The sequence below is a fragment of the Sinocyclocheilus anshuiensis genome, unplaced genomic scaffold, assembly GCF_001515605.1.
Source record: "Sinocyclocheilus anshuiensis isolate Anshui unplaced genomic scaffold, SAMN03320099.WGS_v1.1 scaffold676, whole genome shotgun sequence".
Classification (NCBI taxonomy): Eukaryota; Metazoa; Chordata; class Actinopteri; order Cypriniformes; family Cyprinidae; genus Sinocyclocheilus; species Sinocyclocheilus anshuiensis.
The window spans coordinates 3,296,355-3,317,479 of NW_015558579.1; the positions used below are offsets into that span (position 1 = coordinate 3,296,355).

The 21,125-nt window shown below is 38.9% G+C and overlaps 1 protein-coding gene across 1 annotated transcript in view; it reads right to left on the reverse strand.

The window, feature by feature from the left end:
* The window catches only part of LOC107679804 (kinesin-like protein KIF26A), a 106,654-nt gene that overhangs the window by 44,237 nt on the left and 41,292 nt on the right, over window positions 1-21,125 (reverse strand). Inside the window, 2 exon segments of the mRNA XM_016475480.1 lie at window positions 12,362-12,528; window positions 20,348-20,836. Of these exon segments, the coding sequence (XP_016330966.1) occupies window positions 12,362-12,528; window positions 20,348-20,836 (656 nt within the window).

Genomic DNA, 21,125 nt, shown 5'->3' on the forward strand with positions numbered 1-21,125 from the left:
AAACTTTTATTTTGGATGCGATTAATCGCGATTAATCATTTGACAGCACTAATATATATATATATGTATCTCAAGTTGTTAACAATTATTTCATTATATATTGAAATAATTGTCAACGACATGACTTTGACAACCACAGTCAAAATTATGTAGGTAAAGACACAAGGCACCAAGGGAAATCAACATCCATCTGTGCTATTTGCCTCCCATCCAAAAATGCAATAAATATGTCAATAGTCTTTATTGACTAATGATCACGTTGTCATAGACAGAAAGATGGATGTTCCCCTAACCATACAGGATGAGACAGATTACAGTTACTGGGTTCATAAGACTAATAACATCATTCAAATGACTTCATATAGCCACCAGTGTATGAGAAGATTATTACATTCAGTGGTGACCTTCACACTGCAATATAATCATTACCACTGCAATGTGCATAGATGTGCTCTTACACGGCAGGAATGCTATCAATCCATTCGATGTGACGCATTCTCACAGCTTATAGTCTTGCTACGGACAAAAACCAAGAACCATGCCATTAAGAAACCCATAGGTTATAGCAATAACCCAAAGTATGTCCATTAATAACAGCCCTACGTATAAGCTTTTACGAGCGCTCTCTGGTGCTACTGCAGGAATTCAGGGTTTGGGTACTAGCAACTTAATACTGAAAATAGAGAGAGTGAGACCGCGCTAATGGGATTCTCAGCTCTCTGCAACAGGCTCTCTCACATGCTGGGTCATGAACTGATTACAGGCTGTAATCCACTCCATTTCAGACAATCTGCATGCAGAGTAGCTTTCAACAAATAAAAACAGCAGATAAACTCTCTCTCGGTTTCTCATTTCCACCCCACCCCACTCTTTACCACAAACCTTCACTGCCTCAATGTGCTGTGAAAACAATTTTATATCTTATAAGATAATCATTAATATTCTATGAACCAAAACTGAGAAACTTCAAACTACTGAGATTAGTTTTACAGACCACTTACCTGAACAATTTTATGGGCTACATACAGCACGCAGTCAACGTATGGCTACCCTTACGAAAATTAACCATGGTTACTACAAATAAAACAAACAAAAAACATGGTTACTGCAGTTAAACTATGGTAACTACAAATTAACCATGGTTTTGCTACACTAACCATAGTTTAACCATGGTATTTGCAGTAAAACTGTGGTTATACAAAAGGTAATCAATACACCAGAAAACATGGTTACACTTTTACTACAATAAATCCATGGTTAATTTTTGTAAGGGTAGTTAGCATGGTTTTGTTAGCCCCTATTGCTAGATGCCATTGTAATGAACAATTTGGTCTGCCTGCTGAATCCAGTCTAACCTACCATGCTTTGAGCTTATACCTAAAAGTTAGCTTGCAAAATATATTCATATATGTTCAACAGACGGATCAAATTTTCCCTGAAATGCTACTGTTGTAGGCCACAAAAAGCATTAGCAGACAGCCTAGTGGCAAAACAATTTTATATCCTTTAAAACAAACATTAATATTCAATGAAGCAAAATGGACAAAAAATAACACACTGAGAGAGACTTTTATAGACCAGCTTTCTGAACATTTAGTCCATCTGTTGAATCAAGTATAAGCTAAGCTAGCATGCTATAAGCTAACACTGAACGGTTTGCTTAAACATAAGATCTAACTAGATTCCACAGGCGGACCTAGTTGTTCCTAAAGCGCTAACAATACGGGGCAGCAAAAAGCATTAGCAAACAACCTGGCAGCAAAAGAGTAAAGATGGCAGATTTCAATTTCCTGCACCACCTGGGCAACTGCTATAGAGATTCATATGAATGCTAACATACTCTGCAAGTGTTATAGATACCCTTAAGCAACAGTAGAGGCTATAGAAATTCCTCCTTTGACAATAAAACTTCTTAATTTAATCAGTAGTATGTGTATAATCAGTAGAGTGTGTTCGTAATGACAAGCAACAGGGATCTCATTAAGTAGTCTGGAATTTTGGTTGAGTTGCGCTAAAACATGCTACATGAATAAGTATGAACTGTGCACTTGGGTGGTATTGGGCTGGGAAATCAGAGGAAGGTTGAACACTAATTAGACATAACGCTGTTTTCAGATTTTTTTTTCCCTGCTCAGGCTCAAAGCTTAACCGGGTGGATCGTGATGGGATTGTGAACCACTGCTTTTGTTCTCTCCAGCCACAACAGAGGATATTCGGGCTGGATGACCTCATGGGAATTTTTAACTTCAACCACATCTGCGGTCTGAAAAGACAATAGGTAATAAACCTCTAAATGTATATTCCACTCGGTCTGGTAACACAATTAATAACCTCGGTTGATCTGATCTGTATTCCACAAATCCGGGCAAACCGGAGACCTCTTTAGAAGCGCCGCCGGTTCCCTCTTCTTCCTTATTTACTGTTTTCCCTAGTGAAATGGGTTTCAATTGTTATTTAGGGTTTGTTTTAATCAGCATTCTCGAGAAGTGGAAGCTTTGAGACGACTAATAAGGTGGTGACGGTAACTTGTCTGTCATGCATTGCTTACTGTGTGAAGTACAGAGCTGAAGCAATTAAGAATCAATCCTTGTTTCGCTACCAAACCGTGGGAAGCTTGAGAGCAGCTACAGCCTCTATTATGAGTACTAGCATACATTTCCAACCACCAAGAATGTATTTTCCTGCACTACACAAGAGATTAACTACAGTATAATCTCAGTTCAAAAATACTTTTAATAACCTAAAGGCCTGCAAACAGCATCACTTTTCCCTGACTGACATATGGAGACCCCCTAGGTCATAAGGCAGTTGGAATTTGACTGATTTGACAGAATTTATTTCCTCTATAGTGTTGCAGCAAACATCAGCTCTTCCACAGCCCGACGTCTATTGAGTCCATACACATGAGTCAGCAGATCCATGCCATCTAGGGGACTCGCTGATGCCTGCTGCTCTTCCTGTGATGACCGTATGCAAGTGGGCTGGATAGTCTTCCTGACACAGCAGTTTTCATGCTTTTCCCTGAGCTGTCACAGACCCCCAACTGTAAGCATAAAAAACACCAACTGTTTGCTGTATACGTACTTGTTTATTCAGGGAAAAGGTTTAGGTGGGTGCTATATTATGCCCAATTTGCATAATTGTCCCCCAAAATGCCATGTTTTGTATCTTCTGTTCTGCCCTGTTCCATACTTCAAATTTAATTTGAGCCCTTTTACACTTCCTGGGTGTTTCAGTAAAGTCAAAGGAAGTGTATCGGTTCCTTTTAATCACCTTTTAATCTGTCAAAGGATGCATACCACAATGTGAAACGCTAAAGCCCTGCTAAATTTATAGAATAAATGCTAAATTATGCATAACTGTGTCCCGGACAACATTGAAGGGTCACCTTCTTGCACAAGGACTTCAAAATGATGGACACTATTGGTCAAAAGTTTAGAATAATTATGATGTTTTAATGCCTCTGAAAGAAGTCTCTTATGCTGATTAAGGCTGCATTTTTTGACCAAAAATACAGTAAAAACAGTAATATTGTAAAATATCATTACAATTTAAAACATCTGTTTTCGGTTTCAATATGTTTTAAAATGTAATTTATTAGTGTGATGCAAAGCAGTCGTTAGTCCAGTCTTCAGTGCCACACGATCCTTCAGAAATAATTCTAATTAGCTGATTTTGGTAAGTCTTGTTCTGCTTAATAGTTTTGGGGAAACCATGCTACATATTTTTCAGGGTTCTTTGATGAGCAAAGTTTGAAGAAAAGCAGCTTTTGTCACCCTATCATTGCCTTTACTGTATTTTTTTTATCAATTTAATGCATCCTTGCTTAATAAAAGTATGTATTTATTTTTAAAAGAATCATACGGACCCCAATCTTTTGACCATAGTGTATATCTCTTTCTCGGCTGACCACTTGTGATCCGATCTTCCGAGACAGATGTCAATACCAGGTGTAGTAATGGGGTCCAGACCAGTCAACTGAGGTTCGAATGCTGTTGTATCATGTGAGAACATTTCACTGTGAGAAACACAGATGTGCAAAAAGCTGTTCAAGTAGCTGGTGATGTTTTGATGAGGAAACACACTCTTCACAAGTTTAGTTATCTGGTCTATGTTCTGTAAATGAATTGCTGTCACTACACTTCTAAACAGAGTGGGAACATACAGTTAACAGAAACGAGTTTGTGTAGAACAAATGCAGAAAGCTTCAAGGTTGTGGCATATGAGAGAGGATCCATTGTGATGCTAAAACACTGACAGTACATTTGTTTCACAAGTGCTTCAAAGGTGAAGTCTGACTCCTTTCAGACAAAACAAAGAAGCTTTAGTGTTCTTCATGTTTTCTCGAAGGTGATAATCACCCCAGTGAGAGCTGTTTGGGCTGAGCGACTCACAAAATGGGGGTTATTCACAAAATCTGGGGGTGTGTAAAAAGCAGGAAGATGTGGGGAATAATAGAGAGTGGGTGGTAGACATTCAGCGGAGATGGTCACAGGTTACAGAGGAGTGATTTTAAGTGGTGACATATTGTAAAGGTCTGGGGGTGAAGACAAGACAGAAGAAGCAGGACCACTGACATGACGTCAACACTGTACAGTATAACAAACAACCACTATTTATTTTTTATTGTAATATTATATTTCAATGGTATTTTGTTCTAGACATTTTAAAATTCTGGATATCCGTGTGTAAAGTGCATTTACATTTTTTAATTAAGTCTCTTATGCTCATTCTGAAATATTATTAGAATTTAAAATAACTATTTTCTATTTAAACATCTTTTAAAATGTAATTTATTCCTGTAATGCAAAGATGAATTTTCAGCATCATTACTCCAGTCCTCAGTGTCACATTATCCATCAGAAATTATTTATTAATTGATGTTATTAATGCTTTTTGAAAATATAACATATTAATAGTATATTTTTTTCTGGATCTGTCCATTTGGACACATCAATACTTCAGTGCAAACCCCCTGAGGAAAGGAAGTGGGCTTGGCTTGAGCAGATCCCTGGGGCCGCTGGCCTAGAGTGATAGATCCATCAACACCTCCATCATCCACCCTCACCACCCAAAATCACACAGCAGAACATCTCACGGCCCACCACAGGCTCTTCACACCTGGACACTCTGCCCTGAGTGCCCACCTCCTTCCCAGCCTTCATTTCTCCAGTAGCAGCCTCGGCTGCTCCATGACCATTACACACGCACACACACACACATACTAACAGACAAACTCAAGCTTGACCGCATAATTAGGACTGGAGACCACCAGCTGGAGGTTCAGCCAGAGTAAATACACAGTAAAACAACAAGGCACATCTCAACACAGAACTGTCAACAAAACCGATCCTACTGCAGCTAAAGTCAACGATCAAGGAGATTTTTTAGTATCAAATGTTTGAGAATGAAACTTAAATGTTCACAAAATACATAGAATACACTACTTCTTTAAAAAACTTGTGGAGAGGCATTTGCAAAGCAAGATTTATTTGATAAACTGATTCATTGATTCACCTGAGTAATGACTAGGGAAAAACTCATGCAGAAGTATTTGCAAAGCCAGATTCATTTGAGAAACAGCAAATTGCATTGATTCTTTCAGACCGTTTCAATAAACCAGTTTAAAACAATTAATGGGTTCATTTGATTCATCACTCAAAGGTATTGACAGAAAAACTTATTTAAACTGCTTTTTTATCACTTTTCAAATATATTACACAGATTGTTTAAAATTGTCTGCCATACACCTGAGTCATGCTTTGCAAACCGGTCCAACTCAATCATTAAAAAGAATCACATAAAGCACAGTCAGATGTCCAGAAGGCCCCAAAAAAACATCATTTCTCAATTTAAACCAGCAATTTCAGTAAATAATCTGAAGTCAAACTTTTAATCTCAGAACACAAGTTTCTCTAACATGGTGACTTACTTCAGTTTCATGGTGCCGCTCCACTTATTTTCCTCCACACTCCATGATTTTCTCTCCCTCCAGCTGCGAGTGTCGGTGTGGGGCATTAGTCCGAGTCGGCCCACCATGTGTGTGGATTCACCTCACTGCCTACCAGCTCACTGCATCAGTGTTTTCAAAGTAACTGCACATTGGTGTGTTTGCCACTATCAGCATTGACCGAAGTGCTCCCGTTTCCCAGCTCTCATCACGCAGCTGCGCAGCAGGGCCCGGCTCCGCACCAGGGCCCCAACCACTCAGCATTAATCTGTTTTCCCAATTTGTCCCTGTCAGGGATTAGTGCTGTCACTCAAAAAGCAGCCATCCACATGGATCATTTGCCTGTTTCTTTCTCCTCTGCTCTGTTCCTCTGTGTACTTTCTCTATCTCTCCATCTCTCTGCCCCTCCTCTCTGTTTCTGGATATCTTTCTCGTTGTAATCCTCGCTGTGATGGGTGGCCTAAGGAGCCGACGTTATCAGCTTAGCTGAGTGCTGTTGTGACTGTGTGCAAGAACTCTCAACAACCCCTCACTTCTCATTCACTCACCTCTCCACTCCGCAGTCAACCATCCCCCATGTCACCATCCCATCGGCTCCATTAGAGCCCCGCCCCCTTGTCCCACCCATCAGAAGACCACTGTCCACATTAGCATTGGCACAGCATGTGGGTGGAAAGGTGAATGGCATCCCCCTGTTTACAACTCTTGGGATGCTTCATCATTATCGCCCCACTACAGCAGTAGAAGGAAGCAAATTGTCCAAACAATGAGATTAAACTGATGCATTTATGTACCTAATTGACTTTAAATTGGAGCACACAGTGAGAACTCAAGAATTGGGGGCAATGCTAGTCATAAAGCGGTAAGCACCCAAATGCATCAATTGACCTTTCATTACAAGAGGAAGAATTGTTAAATATGTACTAACTTATACACCGTTAGCCACTGATGAAAGGTTACTTCAAAGCTTTGCAGTCTTTGGTAAGTATACAGATGCAAAACAAATCAAAATGCAGGCTAAATGGGGGCTCTTTAAATGTGCATTCGGTAGTTTGGTGCCAATTTAAAAAGTTTACACAGTAAGAAATAAATTGCGTTATCTGAATGGTGTACACTCATGAGATGAAGACTGTACTAATTTATTTACTTATTCCTCATGCTCATTGGTTCTGTAGATACTCAAGCAGCATGTTATTTGGTGATGTGAAGAGTGAAAATTAGACAATATAACACTTATTTTGTGTTTTACCGGTGGAAACAATGGGAAATTAGTACCTGTATAGCCGAAAAAGCTGAAAAGACTTAAAGTCAGAAGACAGAAAGACAAAAACGAAGCACGTTCACGAGAGTCTGAAGTGCAAGCTTTATGTCGCTTCCTATTGAGACATAATCTTTTTATATAGGTTGAGACTTCCAAGATAAGCGCAAGTACCATTTTGATGAACAATACAACACAGGTATCCTCTCTACTGTAAACAAGCACAGTGCCAGCTCACATGTGAGTTTGCGCCCACGCATACGTCAGGAAGACAGCAAGCTTGCACTCCAGATTCTCGTGAACGAGCTCAGGGCCATTTGCCTTAGGCTATGGATTACAAGTAAATAATGTTCAGTTTCTTGCATAGACAGGTCATTTCACTTCATAAGACCTCAATATACAGTATATCGTCAGGAGCCATGGTAATAATTTTGTGTTGCCTGTATATGCTTTTCTGACTCTCAAAGTGATAGTATGTGGGAACTGCATTTTATGAACCACTAAGGACAACGGTTTCAGATAAAAATCTTTACTGTTCTACTGAAGAAAAAAGTTACCTACATCTTGTCTGACCTGAGAATGACTAAATTAACAGTAAATGTTCATTTTTGGGTGACCGATGGCTTTAAATTGCAGGAAGAACAGTGATGCTAATACTAATACTAGCAAGAGAATGCCCCTATAACAGGATGTATGTGTAGATTAGTGGATAACAAAACATATAATGTTCTACTTCAGGCTTTCTGTGAACAAATGTACCATCTATTCTAGTTGGAACAATTGCACTAGCACCAGGAAAGCAGTTCAGCTGTGGCACAAGAATGAATGTAATTTTCACAGTTCATGTGAACTAACGCCTCCCTTTCCCACTTTTATCTTCAGTTGGCAATTATGTTTATTCAAGGCCCAGCATATACATGCCATGAATTAACTTCCCTTTGTTTCTATGGTTACTCCCTAAGACCAGTGCAACAAAGCACTTTGGCTGCTCAACTCGTCTGGTGACAGTCTGGATTGTTGTACGTGTAATTACGGTGGAATGTTTACTCCAATCATAGTCATTACTGTTCAAGCTCACCTGGACAGGCAACTGAAATTGAGTGCTAGGCCATAAAAAAACATTTCACCGTGTGTTGTGCTCAATGCCACTGCAAGTCCGCATACCGCCAAACAGCTGTGCCTCTCAATGTTGACCTGCATGCATGTACGTACAAGTATACACCCTCCATTTACACACCTTGAAACCTTGGAATGGGCAGTCAACTAATGAATTGTGGCAGCAGTTTGAAAGAAATTAAGTTTGGACTTCACACAATGTCTATACCACATGTGAATGAGCATCACATGTAGACAGTGAAAACAGCATCGCTTTTATAAGAGAAGCCTTGTCACGTCACCACTCACTTCTAGTGAAGACACTACAACCCTCTCAGAGAAGAGCTGTTTTGTAACAAATTCACCTACAATTATACATTTCTTAAAGTGAAAGGCATTTTACACTGTATGCAATCTTGTCATCCATACATACACATGAATGGCACTGAAAAACAAGCTAGCAAATGCTAAACGACATGGTACATTTGTAAGATTATGTAAATATTGTGTTCCGTGCTATATGAAAGTGATATATAAATTTATTTTTTTTTCTCCATAAACATCTATCCTTTACATTCCAGGAGGAACCTAATTTTTTCTGTGCTAAATAAAACACATACGCAAGGGTCACCAGAATAGTATACGAAATTTTTGTAACAGGTCGCATATGCTCATTGAATCTCTTTTGAACTAATCAATTGCTCCACAAGGTGGCAACACTGGCACTGGACGTTATTTCACAGTAGAAAATGAAACTAAATAGACGGAATAACAACAGCAACAAATAGCGGCGACTGCAACAACAACAGACACACGCATTGACAAGCACCTGTGTGAGGGGTTATGAAATAGCAGCAACTTTAGTTTATAAGAGTACTTAGAGAGAGTACTTAGATATAAGGTATTTTTATTGGCCATAACAACCTGATCTCATGGCAATTCATACATATTTTATGAGGTGGCTAATTCATACGACCTCACTTGTACGAATTTGTACGCTTTTTGCTAAATCATACATATTTTACGAGTTCCCCAATTCGTAAGAATTCATACGAGTTAACTACTCTTAACCCCGCCCCTAAACCTACTCGTCACTAGGGTCTAGACAAATCGTACAAAATCATACGAGTGAGGTCATATGAATTCGTACTAATTAGCCATCTCGTAAAATATGTGCGACTTGGTCATGAGATAGCATTGGTCATAACTTCTGGAGAGAAATAGCACAGACACGGGACTAAGATGAAGCCTTCCAGAGTGCATGTGTCAACCGCCTATCAAATGGAGTATACTTTGTAAGGCTACATGTTCTACTTTACACATATGCTAGCGTACACGTACAAATTTTTTTTGTATATTTTAGGCTTAACTTTACCATGTATTTGATCACTTCTGATTGGTCAGCAACATACTGCAGCAGTAAATAATTAAAATATATACAAGACTAATTAGGTGCTCAAAGAACCAACAAAATAGTCCACTTGCCCAAACCTCCAGTGAAAGGATTGTATTTGGCACTTTCCCATTTAAAACTTTTGACACCCACATATACAACATACACACCAAATCTTTTACCATTCATTGCACATTTTTTACCCACATGGACAGCCGCTCTGATCTCTAGACAGACAAAACTCTCAACCTCATTTTCTTTCTCTTTCTCTCATCCCCTTTGGAGTCAATAGTGCATGTGGCTATCCAAAACAGTCATATCCTTTTAATCAGTTCTACCCCAACTCCCACCTAGCAAAGGCTCAGATGATTCACTCACATGACCCTGTACATGATGCTCAGTTCAGGGTTGTTTTGAACCATTTCATCTCGCAGAGCACCGAGGTGGAATAGCAAAGCACAGCAGACTGTTGAGTGTGACAGTGCATCCTGAAGCTCTGGGAAGCTCTTTGGGCCCTCTGTCTGTATTCATTATAGGAGCCAGCTAGAATGTCAGTCAATACACTAATCATATGCTCCGTCACTCTGGAGCATATGCCGAGAAGGGGGGTTAGGGAAAAGTCAACTTCTCAGCCATGCATCTAGCCATCATCTGCTCCTCTGTTTTCTTACTAGTTGCCCACTAATATTTATACAGTACAGGCTGACATAAAGAAAGTTAAATCACCTTATGGAAGCCAAAGATGCCTTACAAAAAGACTATGGAAATATGGTTCAGCAATCATGGTACTTTGATTTACCTTGGCACTGAGTGCCTTATTCATAGACTAAGGTACTTAAACAGTACTTTATGTGGGTACATTATGTGGGTGTCCATTTGTAAGGTAATACCATTATATATATATATATATATTTTTGTAAAGCAATTGTAAGGTAACACCTTGCATTAACGTGATTGAATTACAATAAGATAACACTTAATACAAGCCAGGTTTACAATAATTGCACCCAATACACATTGTGATTCAATCACTGCAACCGCATTCAGAGGTGTTCAGGGATGGATTCTGATCACTGCTGTTCTGAAAATTAATTTTCATAAAATGTTATTTGAAATCAAAGATCATAACAACACCTAAAGGTTGACTGGAAAGAGATTGACATTGTCCCTCGTCACTTTCTCCTCCAACTCTAATTGTAATCTAATTAACATTTTACTTACAAGAGAGGATCCAGCCTCCTGCTTGTTGTACAAGCAGGTTATAGGCCCAATGCACACAAGCAGAATAACTGCAGGTCTGGATGTTCACTACCAGCCCTTGATTTCAATTTAGAAGTTTGATAATGACTCCTTTATAGGATGCTCTTCATTAATTTTTTGGCACGCATGAAAGCAAAGTGTTGCACTGGCATTTCTTATTCTGCATACTCTGATCAAGTCAAACATCTGTGGAAAGGTATCTGGAGGTCTTAGTGAACTGCTAGGTGGAGCAAGTTATTAGTCTTGATTTTAATTAAACAGCAATGAATATTTTATACCAGTTTCACACCTTAAACAAGCACTTTACTGTTAATCCATCATGTGTCACTTGTGCACAAACTAACACGAATGCCTATTTATGTCTAGAAAGCAGCTAGTCAAAGTCTTTTTAAGAAAAATCACACAACAGGCCCCATATTGAGCATTTCTATCACTCATACATGTATGAGTGGATTGTCCCTGGTGTATGCAATCTCTGATAGTGCAGTTCTTCAATTTCTCAGCCTTTGGTTACTAATTTAATGCTAGTTACACAAATTAGTGGCTGTTAGTAACAAACAATCAAGTATGTCCCATATTCAGCATTCAAAGAATGCCAGGGTGTCCAAAATAAAAACTGACCTCATTCCTAACCATAACAATAAAATTCCTGGTAGGCACTAGTATTTGGGATGAAACAAGAGGTGGTACCCAACATAACTTCCTACTTCTTCTGTTCATCCACCCAGGAGTTTAAATTAAGAGGGAAAAACAAATCTATTTTCTCTCTCTTCCTCGTCATTATGTTTCTGTGAAATAGCAGCCTCCCTGCGTATCCGCTTCTTTTGAGATCAACTCCAAAGAAACAGACGTGCAATTATACATCAGACTGCAAAAATTAACCTTGTCCTACATGGGGTCACATATGTCTGTTGTCTCAGAATGACCCGGAAGTGCTTGGGCAGGTGGCAGCATCCCAAGTGGATCTAAAAACTTAGCTGTCATCATTCTCCACAAAGGGAGAGGCCCCTGATCACTCTTTAATGTCCCATGTTGTCACTTGGCTTGAGAAATTTGTCAAATGTGTTTTCCAGGACCATTCCAGAAGAATTCCTGTCACCACCCTTTTGCAAATACCAGTGGAATTGAGAAACTAATACATTAGTAAACACGCAACTCTACAGGGATAATCCTACTGGAGCAACATAGGGTTAGATGCCTTTCTCAAGAAGGAACTCTTCTGGTCGCCAGTCAATAGCTACTATGCCACGCCATCCTATAATAATATACCACATCACACCAAGTCCAAAATCTGTAACCTTGATTTTAAGTTAAGGTAAAGATCCAGAGGCATCTAGTTTGCTACCATGCTTTGCTACATAAGGATGTTTGAGGGTCCATTAAGTGATCTATGTTAAATTCTTACCTGATGAAAAAGGATGCTGCAGCTGAAGTGGGATGATCAGAAGAAGCAGACACAGCCTGGCCAAAATGAACTGGACTTCTCTGTCTGGAGGGAGTCAGGGACACTCTGGAGATGGTGGTATCTGAATGCCATTCGTTCTGCTCTGCTTGACCTACGAGGCCTTGTGTCTGGGGTGGGGAGAAGCAGGAGAGGAAATGCTTCAAACTCTGGATCCCAATAATATGACATTAAATTACCTTCTTACATTGTTCCATGAATCACACGCCTAGGTCACGGAGGATCACACCTTCTTGAAGGAATAGAGCAAGTCCTTACAAGGAGCAAGAGGCAGTTCCCTTATGGATTATGTTTCAAAGGTCACAAATAAAAAGAAGGAGGTAACACTTACTCACATGCATTTATCATAAAGTACATAATTAACCACCAGGGAGGAACATTATTCCCTGTACTAAAGGTATGAATAGGGTTTCAGGGTAGAGATTAGACTGATTCACAAGAAATGTGAATTCCTTAGCCAGAATCATAGTAAAATTCAGAGGTTGTCAATCCAGACATGGGTCCACCAGGTCTCCCATTATTTGAGGCAATACAGGCAAGCTCTCGAGAAAGTGGACAGGTCAAGAAACTAGTCTTCTGTCAGTGTCTCCAATGGTGTTCCCACAAAGCTCAAAATCTGGGTGCTTGAGATATGCATGATTCTACAAATCGACTCTACACTGTGATATTTGAAATGCTGTTACATAATTCTTGCATGAAGTCTGTGAGAAATAGCTTTTTTGCAGATAATAAAATAAAACATCTAGAACATATTGGTTTGTAGTTGTTAAATATTCTTGCACTGGAGCCCATTCATTCACTGACGTTTTCATTATTTTACCAGAGTTGCTCTTTGTCTCTGAGGCTTGTGAGTAACTAAGTAGCTTAAACCCACAATCAATATGATCTGTCAAGTGCTTGTTTTGAATGTAGGCAGTGTGTTAAAAGGCTTCAGGTAAGGTTGGGCAATTTCCCAGAGAATATCATGAGTTAGTCACTGACAGCACATTGAGCAATAGACAACCATGGCTTTAGGGCGGCATGTCGTCTATGTTGCGGTGGTTGTGCATAATGGCTGGAATCGTGTTTGCTCTGGATTCATGTCTAGCAACTAAAATAACATCATTAACAATCTTTTCATGAAGCATAGGCCATCCAGTGCGTGATGCATCAACAGAACTCTGACAGGAGAACTATTTATATACCTTGGATGACATATGAGCTCCATATATCGCAAACCTTCAGACATATGGAAGGATTACTCACATGAGACGGAGTACGACAAGCAGCATCCATTCTGTTTCTAGTCTGCACTTTGTTGAACTGTGACATTTAGTTGAATAATTACTAGTACATAAGCTTCGACTGATTTGAGGGTTGGAGGGTTTTGAACAAAGGCAAAAGGTTTTGTTTTGTTTGAGTTGTTTACGTCTGTTTATTCAGATGCTCCAGGATTGTGTTTATGTCTATAACTGCTTTCTGTGTACGGTTGAAATCAATAATTGTTATGTCTGTCAGTTCTGTCGCAGAAATGGCAATTCCATTGTTCGAAATTACAAAGTATGCATGAGGACATGACTTAAACTTCAATTAGTTTTTTGGGGGGAATGACTATTCATACACAATAGCTGTTCCTGCGGCTTTTTATGTGAGCTTTTTTACAGCTTAGGTGGGATCAAAAAACGATTCTGGTGTCCAGGTTTTTGAGCCCGTGAGAAGTCAGAAAGGGCTCCGATGAACTTAGCACTCATGCATTCATCAACGCAAAAAACGACATGCTGGATCCATGACATGACAGAGTCCTATCGCAGCACATGGCATTCCGGTTTCAGATGAGCCGTGATAAATCAAAACAGCGTCACACTGACAGTGAATGGTGTCTATCTGGACAGAATGGTAATCCCCACGTACAGATAAAGAAGGAACGGGTGTCACATTTCACATCAACAGGATGTTTAAAGGGGCTACGCAGTGGAAGCGAGACAGAATTTGGGATGCACAAACATAGACATTAGATGCACATTCAAGCACAAACACACTGAAGCAGCTGTCAAAAAAACCCACTATGGGTTTTTGAGGACTTAAGCCCTCCAGTCAAGCTGTTTTCATGAGTGTCAGACACAGAGCATGAGGTGCACGCGCTGTATCCCCAGGTCGGGTCATTAAAGTACAGCTGCAGAGAGCTCCCAGCACTCGATAAAATCAGGTATTCTCTTTATGCTACACCCTACACCCTCTCTACAACCTCATCTCTACACTAAAGTCCAGAAAATCCAACTATTCACATCTCCTTCCGAATGTCTGTCTTTCCTTTTCTTTTCTGTGAAGGAGCAGCATAATTTCTCTCTCTTTCTCCTGCTCAGAGGGAGGCAGATCACAGTCTGTTCACGCTGCTTAAGGATTCCTGGTTTTGGGCTCCCAGTAGGCCAGTAGGTCATTCTAGCCCATATGAAACCCACGTGAAAAATCCCATCCCGCTATGCTCTAATAATTTTATCTGCCAGCTTGAGTAAAGAGCAATAAACCTGACAGTAACATGCTCTCAAGACGGATTTTCTTTTCTTTTTAAAGGTGTTACTCATCAGATTATAGTAAAATATGTTTGCCCAAATGCTCTAAGAAACAAAAAAAATTTTCTGTGTTTGTTGTAGTGTTAATTTCGTTAACGAAAACTATGATGAAAAATGTTGGTTGATGAGCTTTTTTCCTATGACTAAAACTAGGGGTGCGCCGATCCGATATTCAGTAACGCTATCACTCCAATACTGCCACTTTATGCTGGATCGGGGTATTGGTCAGACGAGACCGATCCAAATCCGATATTGTGCATATACTATTCTGTGTTATTGTTAAGCCCAACGAAAGGCACAAAAACATTATAAAGCACAATTTCCGTGCACTATATTTCAAGTGTTCTGAGACCGTTCCATAGTTTAATGTGAGGTACAGATGAATATTTAAGTCGTTAAATTCAAGTTCTCGTAAACTCTTCTCTCCTCTGCGGCTGTCAGTCATCCTCCATTCAGCATTCAAACTGCGCGTCACGTTCGGTTATGACAGTCAAGACGATGAAACTCTCTCTAGGATGATACAATATTCCTATTATTATACTTGATCTGTAGATAAACATCAGCGGTTTTGCATAAAAGGACTTTATCTTGCTGGAGTTTAGTGCTAATTCTAAATCATGTTACTTTCTACCGGGTGTCTGTTAGATCACAACACTGGAGTAGAAAGCACTATGAATTGTTTTTCATGCGCACAGTAACTGAAATGTAAAACTTAAAAGAAAAGGCTCAATAAATTATCGCACATATATAATACACTACGCATCAACGTCTCTTCCCTTTGTGCTTTGAACTTTTCTATGTGGAGCGCTGCGCGGGATGCGCATAAGCGAAAAATGACAGATTATTAATAGCCTTTCTTGTTTCTCTTATATATCATATGTTGCTGCCTCATTACTGTGCTATAAATGTAAAAGAAATGTATTTAATTTATTGCATACATTTATATATAATTATATTTACTTGTTTTCCATGATTGTATATTACAATACAAAGAGCAATGTGTAACATTTTACCAGATTACAACTATTTACTTTTATTTCCTCCCCTCCACTAAATAATGTTTTTTCTCTAAATGTTTAGATTTTATAAAATTATTGCCGATACTCAGAACCTTTGGTATCGGATCGGGATCGGTTCTGAAAAAATGGTATCATGCCACCTCTAACTAAAACGTGATGATAGCAAGATGACAATAAGGTGAATGAACGATAACTCTGACTATAACAACATGCAATATCGTTGACGATAAAAGACGTGACCAAAATAAAATAAATAAAAATAAAATAAAAACTTTCCAAAAAATTATTTTTATTTTCCTCAAAAAAAAAAAAAAAGGAGACAAAATAGGATACATTTTCTGTGTATTTGTTTGCGATCTGGCAACCATGCACATGCACTCACTCTTCATTACGGAAGTGCCGATGATAAAGGCTATACCATCTTATAATTTGGCAAGTTATCTTAGAAGTTTTGTAACAGCCTGAAGTCAGAAGTGTGGCTATGATGTCTAAAAATGTGGCGTTTTGAAACAGAACTTCAATGGCAGAATTATCAGGTATTGTAAGTGGATTGTAAGTGGATTTGTAAAACGCATCATTCGAATTTCAAAATAACAGACGTTCTTGAGTGTGTGTATGAATATGTTCTTATTCCGCTTTATAAACAAGTATGATGGCAGCACATTGATAGTATCAGATGGTAATATCATGGTACTTGAATATTGTAATAAATTGTTACCATGGGCAATCCAAGAGACTTAAAGGGGTGGTTGACTGTTTTTTTTTCTAGGCTTGATTGTGTTTATGGGGTGCAGTCTAACATGTGTTCATTCTTCGTTTAAAAAAAAAAACACATTATTTTTCACATAATTTACCTTTATTCCACACCGCTCTGTCCTTTCTCCTATAAACGCGCTGATCATTTCCTGCTTTCATGAAGCCCCTCCCTCAGAAATACGCAATGGGCTCAGATTGGTTAACTAGCCCAGTGTGTTGTGATTCGCTAAACCGCCATTGCGCGTCTAAACGTCCCGCCCCTCACCTTAGCGGCATGTGCTCTGGTTGTATTGTAAACAATGGCGTCGTCTATATTGCTTATCAATTTGAGCCCGATTGAGACGCAGAGGATATTAGTAAAGAGGATTGTGCAGAACCTGTGCAAGCACGGCTCTTAATGGTATGTTTGTTTGTTGGTGTCTCATACTTTTAGATATGCTGTTATTTGTAAATGCTACTGCTTATGTTAGATTTTCATATATGGTTTTATCCTGATTAAAGCTTTAATACAGTACGGCAACTGCACGCGCGTCCATGTTTAACGCTTCTCATAGCTATGTGAAAATAAGTGTATAATATTAATTGGAACAGTTTATTGTTGGAGCTGAGCTGATGATCTGAATGAGAGAGAGAGAGAGAGAGAGAGAGAGATGCAGAGCGTGTGCGGAGAGGGGGATGCGAGGAACATGATTAAGAGCCGCTGCTTTAGAACATTGATTTTGAAACTTGTGAATCCATTAGAATCGTTAGAAGACAGAATCGCGATTCATATATGAATAGATTCTTACGTGCAGCCAGATGCAGAGCGTGTGCGGAGAGGGGGATGCGAGGAACATGATTAAGAGCCGCTGCTTTAGAACATTGATTTTGAAACTTGTGAATCCATTAGAATCGTTAGAAGACAGAATCGCGATTCATATATGAATAGTTTTTTACGTGCACCCCTAGTTTTCTCTTCCTCTTTTCTAAAGCAGCGCAGCATGGCCTCACCCCCTTTGTTGCATGTTCCCAGGGGCGGGGTTTATCTGGGTTTGTGATGACACAAACCCGGGAAGTAACTTCTTGTAGTCCCTTCAAGCCATTTTTGTAGGCATTAAACTACCAGAATTTTAAAAGACGATATCTCCGTTTGCATTAAACTTTCATCTTCGTAACTTTGCAGATATTGTTTATGCTCAAACAGCAATATTACACACTAACTAACGTTAAAAAAGTGAAATCGCAATGAACCACCCCTTTAAAAGAAATGCAATAGTGTTACCATAGCACATGTTAAAAAAAAAAACACATGTGGTCTAAGCATTTCAAGAATTCGTTTGAATCTAAACTTGATAGCTGTCAACTTTGTGTTGATGGTGATGCTCCTAAACTTTGCATCAAAGTGTTTCTTGCCATTTGACATTTCACTTCTTGCTTTCCAAGAGCTCTCACCTGCTTCAAAAGTAGTGATGTGCCTTTACCAAGTAGCACAGACATAAAAATCTACTTCACAGAACACAAGACCCCTCCAAAGACTTCCTGTCAGACTCAGTCCATCTCAATGGCTTTATCTCCTCCTCTTTTCTCCTGCTGCTTGTCATTTCTCCCCACAGAAATCAGATGAGTTAAAGCTCTTTGCTCAAGGCTCCGCTGAAATCCCAGCGCACTGCATGCATTATTGTCATCCCTCCAATCTAATGAAAGGAAGGAGCCTTTCCAAATTATACAAGGCACGTCTTTGAACAAGGGAAAAGCGTAGAGTTCAGAGCTATTCCTGTGCAAGCCTACATGTGTGAATTGTGTGTTTGCGTAAAGCAGACAGCTTCTGTTGGTTTTTCAAGACGTACTGGGCCAGCAGTTGGTCGGCTTTTTTATTCAAGGCTTTTTGCTTTGTGCACAAACACATGCTGGTTGCTAAAAGCTTCAGTGGCGGCTCGCACACTGGAATAAAAGCACTTGTTGACATTAACTCAAATAGGAAATGCACAGGCTATTGTTAATCTCCTATTATCAATAGCGGTAACAGTTGGCAGGAAAAAAAAGGATCTATCAGAAGCAACTGCAAAAGATTGTAAAAGCAACATCAATACTACAGAAAGAGGTTATAAGTATTACAATTAGACACAGCTCTGATGCAACAGAGACTCAGATATGAAAGACAGTCAGGAATAGTTCAGCTGACCACCTGTGGTGGTGAGCTTTGTTTAGTTTAACACGCTGAAGCTGTACACTTAGTACACATGAGCAGTCCACTGTGGAATGTAACAGTGCCGTAAGGCAGCTAGTCAATGAAATGGAGTAATAAACTGAACTCCTCAAGCTGTCAATCTGCCATCCTGCATTCTAGTGATCGATCGATTTATGGCTGAGACCAATATATCAGCCAGATGAATAATCATATTCAGCCATTATGAGAATAATGTCAATAGTCATTTTAATTGCCGCATACATACGCTATCATTTTGCATTTATTTGACCAAAAAATATATATTATGAAAAATTATTCCAATTTAAAAGAACTGTTTTCTATTTTATTATATTTTAAAATATAATTTATTCCAGTGATGGCAAAGCTGAATTTCTCCAGTCACATGATCACTAACAAATTATTTTAATATACTAATTTGGTGATAAAATAACCTTTCTTATTCTTTTCACATTTTAAATCAGTTCTGCTTTTTAATATTTTTTGTGGAAACCGTGATATTTTATTCCTCAGGATCCTTCGATGAATATGATTGTAAAAAGAACAGAATTTCTTTCAAATAGATTTTTTCATAACACTGTAAAAGTCTTTACTGTCACTTTTGATCAGTTTAATCCTTGCTAAATAAAAGTATTAGTTAATTTAAAAATAAATAAAATAAAATACAAAAATAAAATAAAACAATAAAAGTAAAATAATAACAAAAATAATAAAAATTAAATAAAATAAATACAAAATCTTACTCATTTCATACTTTTAAATGGTAGTGTATATACTACCTCATTGTAAACATCACTGTAAAGTGTAACTGAAACACAAATGCTACATTCATTGACAACGTGATACGCATTTCCAAATCACTCACTCATAATTCAGCAGGTGCATTGACAATGAGTAACTGCACTACAAGTGTACAAATCTGTAAATGAGACAGCATAAACTGTTAACACACTGTCTCAGTGCTCTTATGTTTCAAAGATGCTCTCTATGTATAACTGGGTGCATGTGATTTAATTATGCAGGTGTTTTCAACTGCGATTCATTCAGACAGCTGTAGGCTCAATTAACCAGACCAATCGTCAACTGATGTCTGCTGGTGAATAATAATTCTTCAAAGAGCCCTTCAAATTGAACTTTTCCATACCTCTCAATCACTGTATGGCAGCAACAGCAGCTCTTTTGACTTGGACAGATGTCAAAAATACATCCAAACGACTGTTATTTTCAACCCCTACACCCTTTAAAAGCTCCTATTGTGAAAGATGAAGACTTTGCAGGGAATAAACATGGTCACTTCTAAATTCTAAACACAGTGAGAATTAATGTTTTAGTAGTAAATGGGATCAATTGATTACCATTAAATTCATTTAATGCATAAACAAAAGAGCTCATAGTTGGAGAGAAATGAAAGGTTGTATACCGGGTTTGGCTGAGGCAGGAAGTTATTGACGTGTGAGATGCTCCACATGCCCTCCAAGTACTGCTGGGCTTGAATGGTGACTGAACTGATGGTCCCCATCAGAGGTCTTCCTCCCATGGTCACCTGCATGCTGGGTTTCATTGCCCCAGCGCTGCAAGACGGGCTCTGAGACCAGCCCTGCTCACGCTGCCGCTCTCCCACAGGCAGGACACTGTGCGCTGGGTGAGGTATCCTCGATCTGGTAGGTCTGGAGGAAAGAGTGACCACGCTGTTTGTTCTCAGCCTGGTGGGATGCCCAGGGAAGGTGTTGGGAGGCAGGGATGGCATGTCAGAAGCAGGGTACAGTTCTTGGAGAGTCTGCAGTGCCTGCTGTTTTAGCTGCTGTGCAGGGGTGCCACACACCTGACACCTCGTTCCTTCATGTCCGCCTTTCAGCGACCAATCGGGCACTTGCAGCTGGTCTATGATAAAGGAAGCAAATCCAGGGTCCTACAGAGGGCAAGAGACAACAAAATACAGTTACAATATTGTTTACTGATGCTTGTTTTGATTTCCACATGAATTCTGGTTTGGTTTCTAAAGTATAAAATAAGAATACACAGCTGTAAATCTCAGATTTTTTTTTAAATAAATAATTATCAATTTTAAATAATGCTTTAAACAAAAATGACAACAATAATAATCTATTTTATTATTAGTACCATTATTATTATTATTATTACTGTTGTTGTTGTTATTATTATTATCATTAACAAAAACCATCATATATATATATATA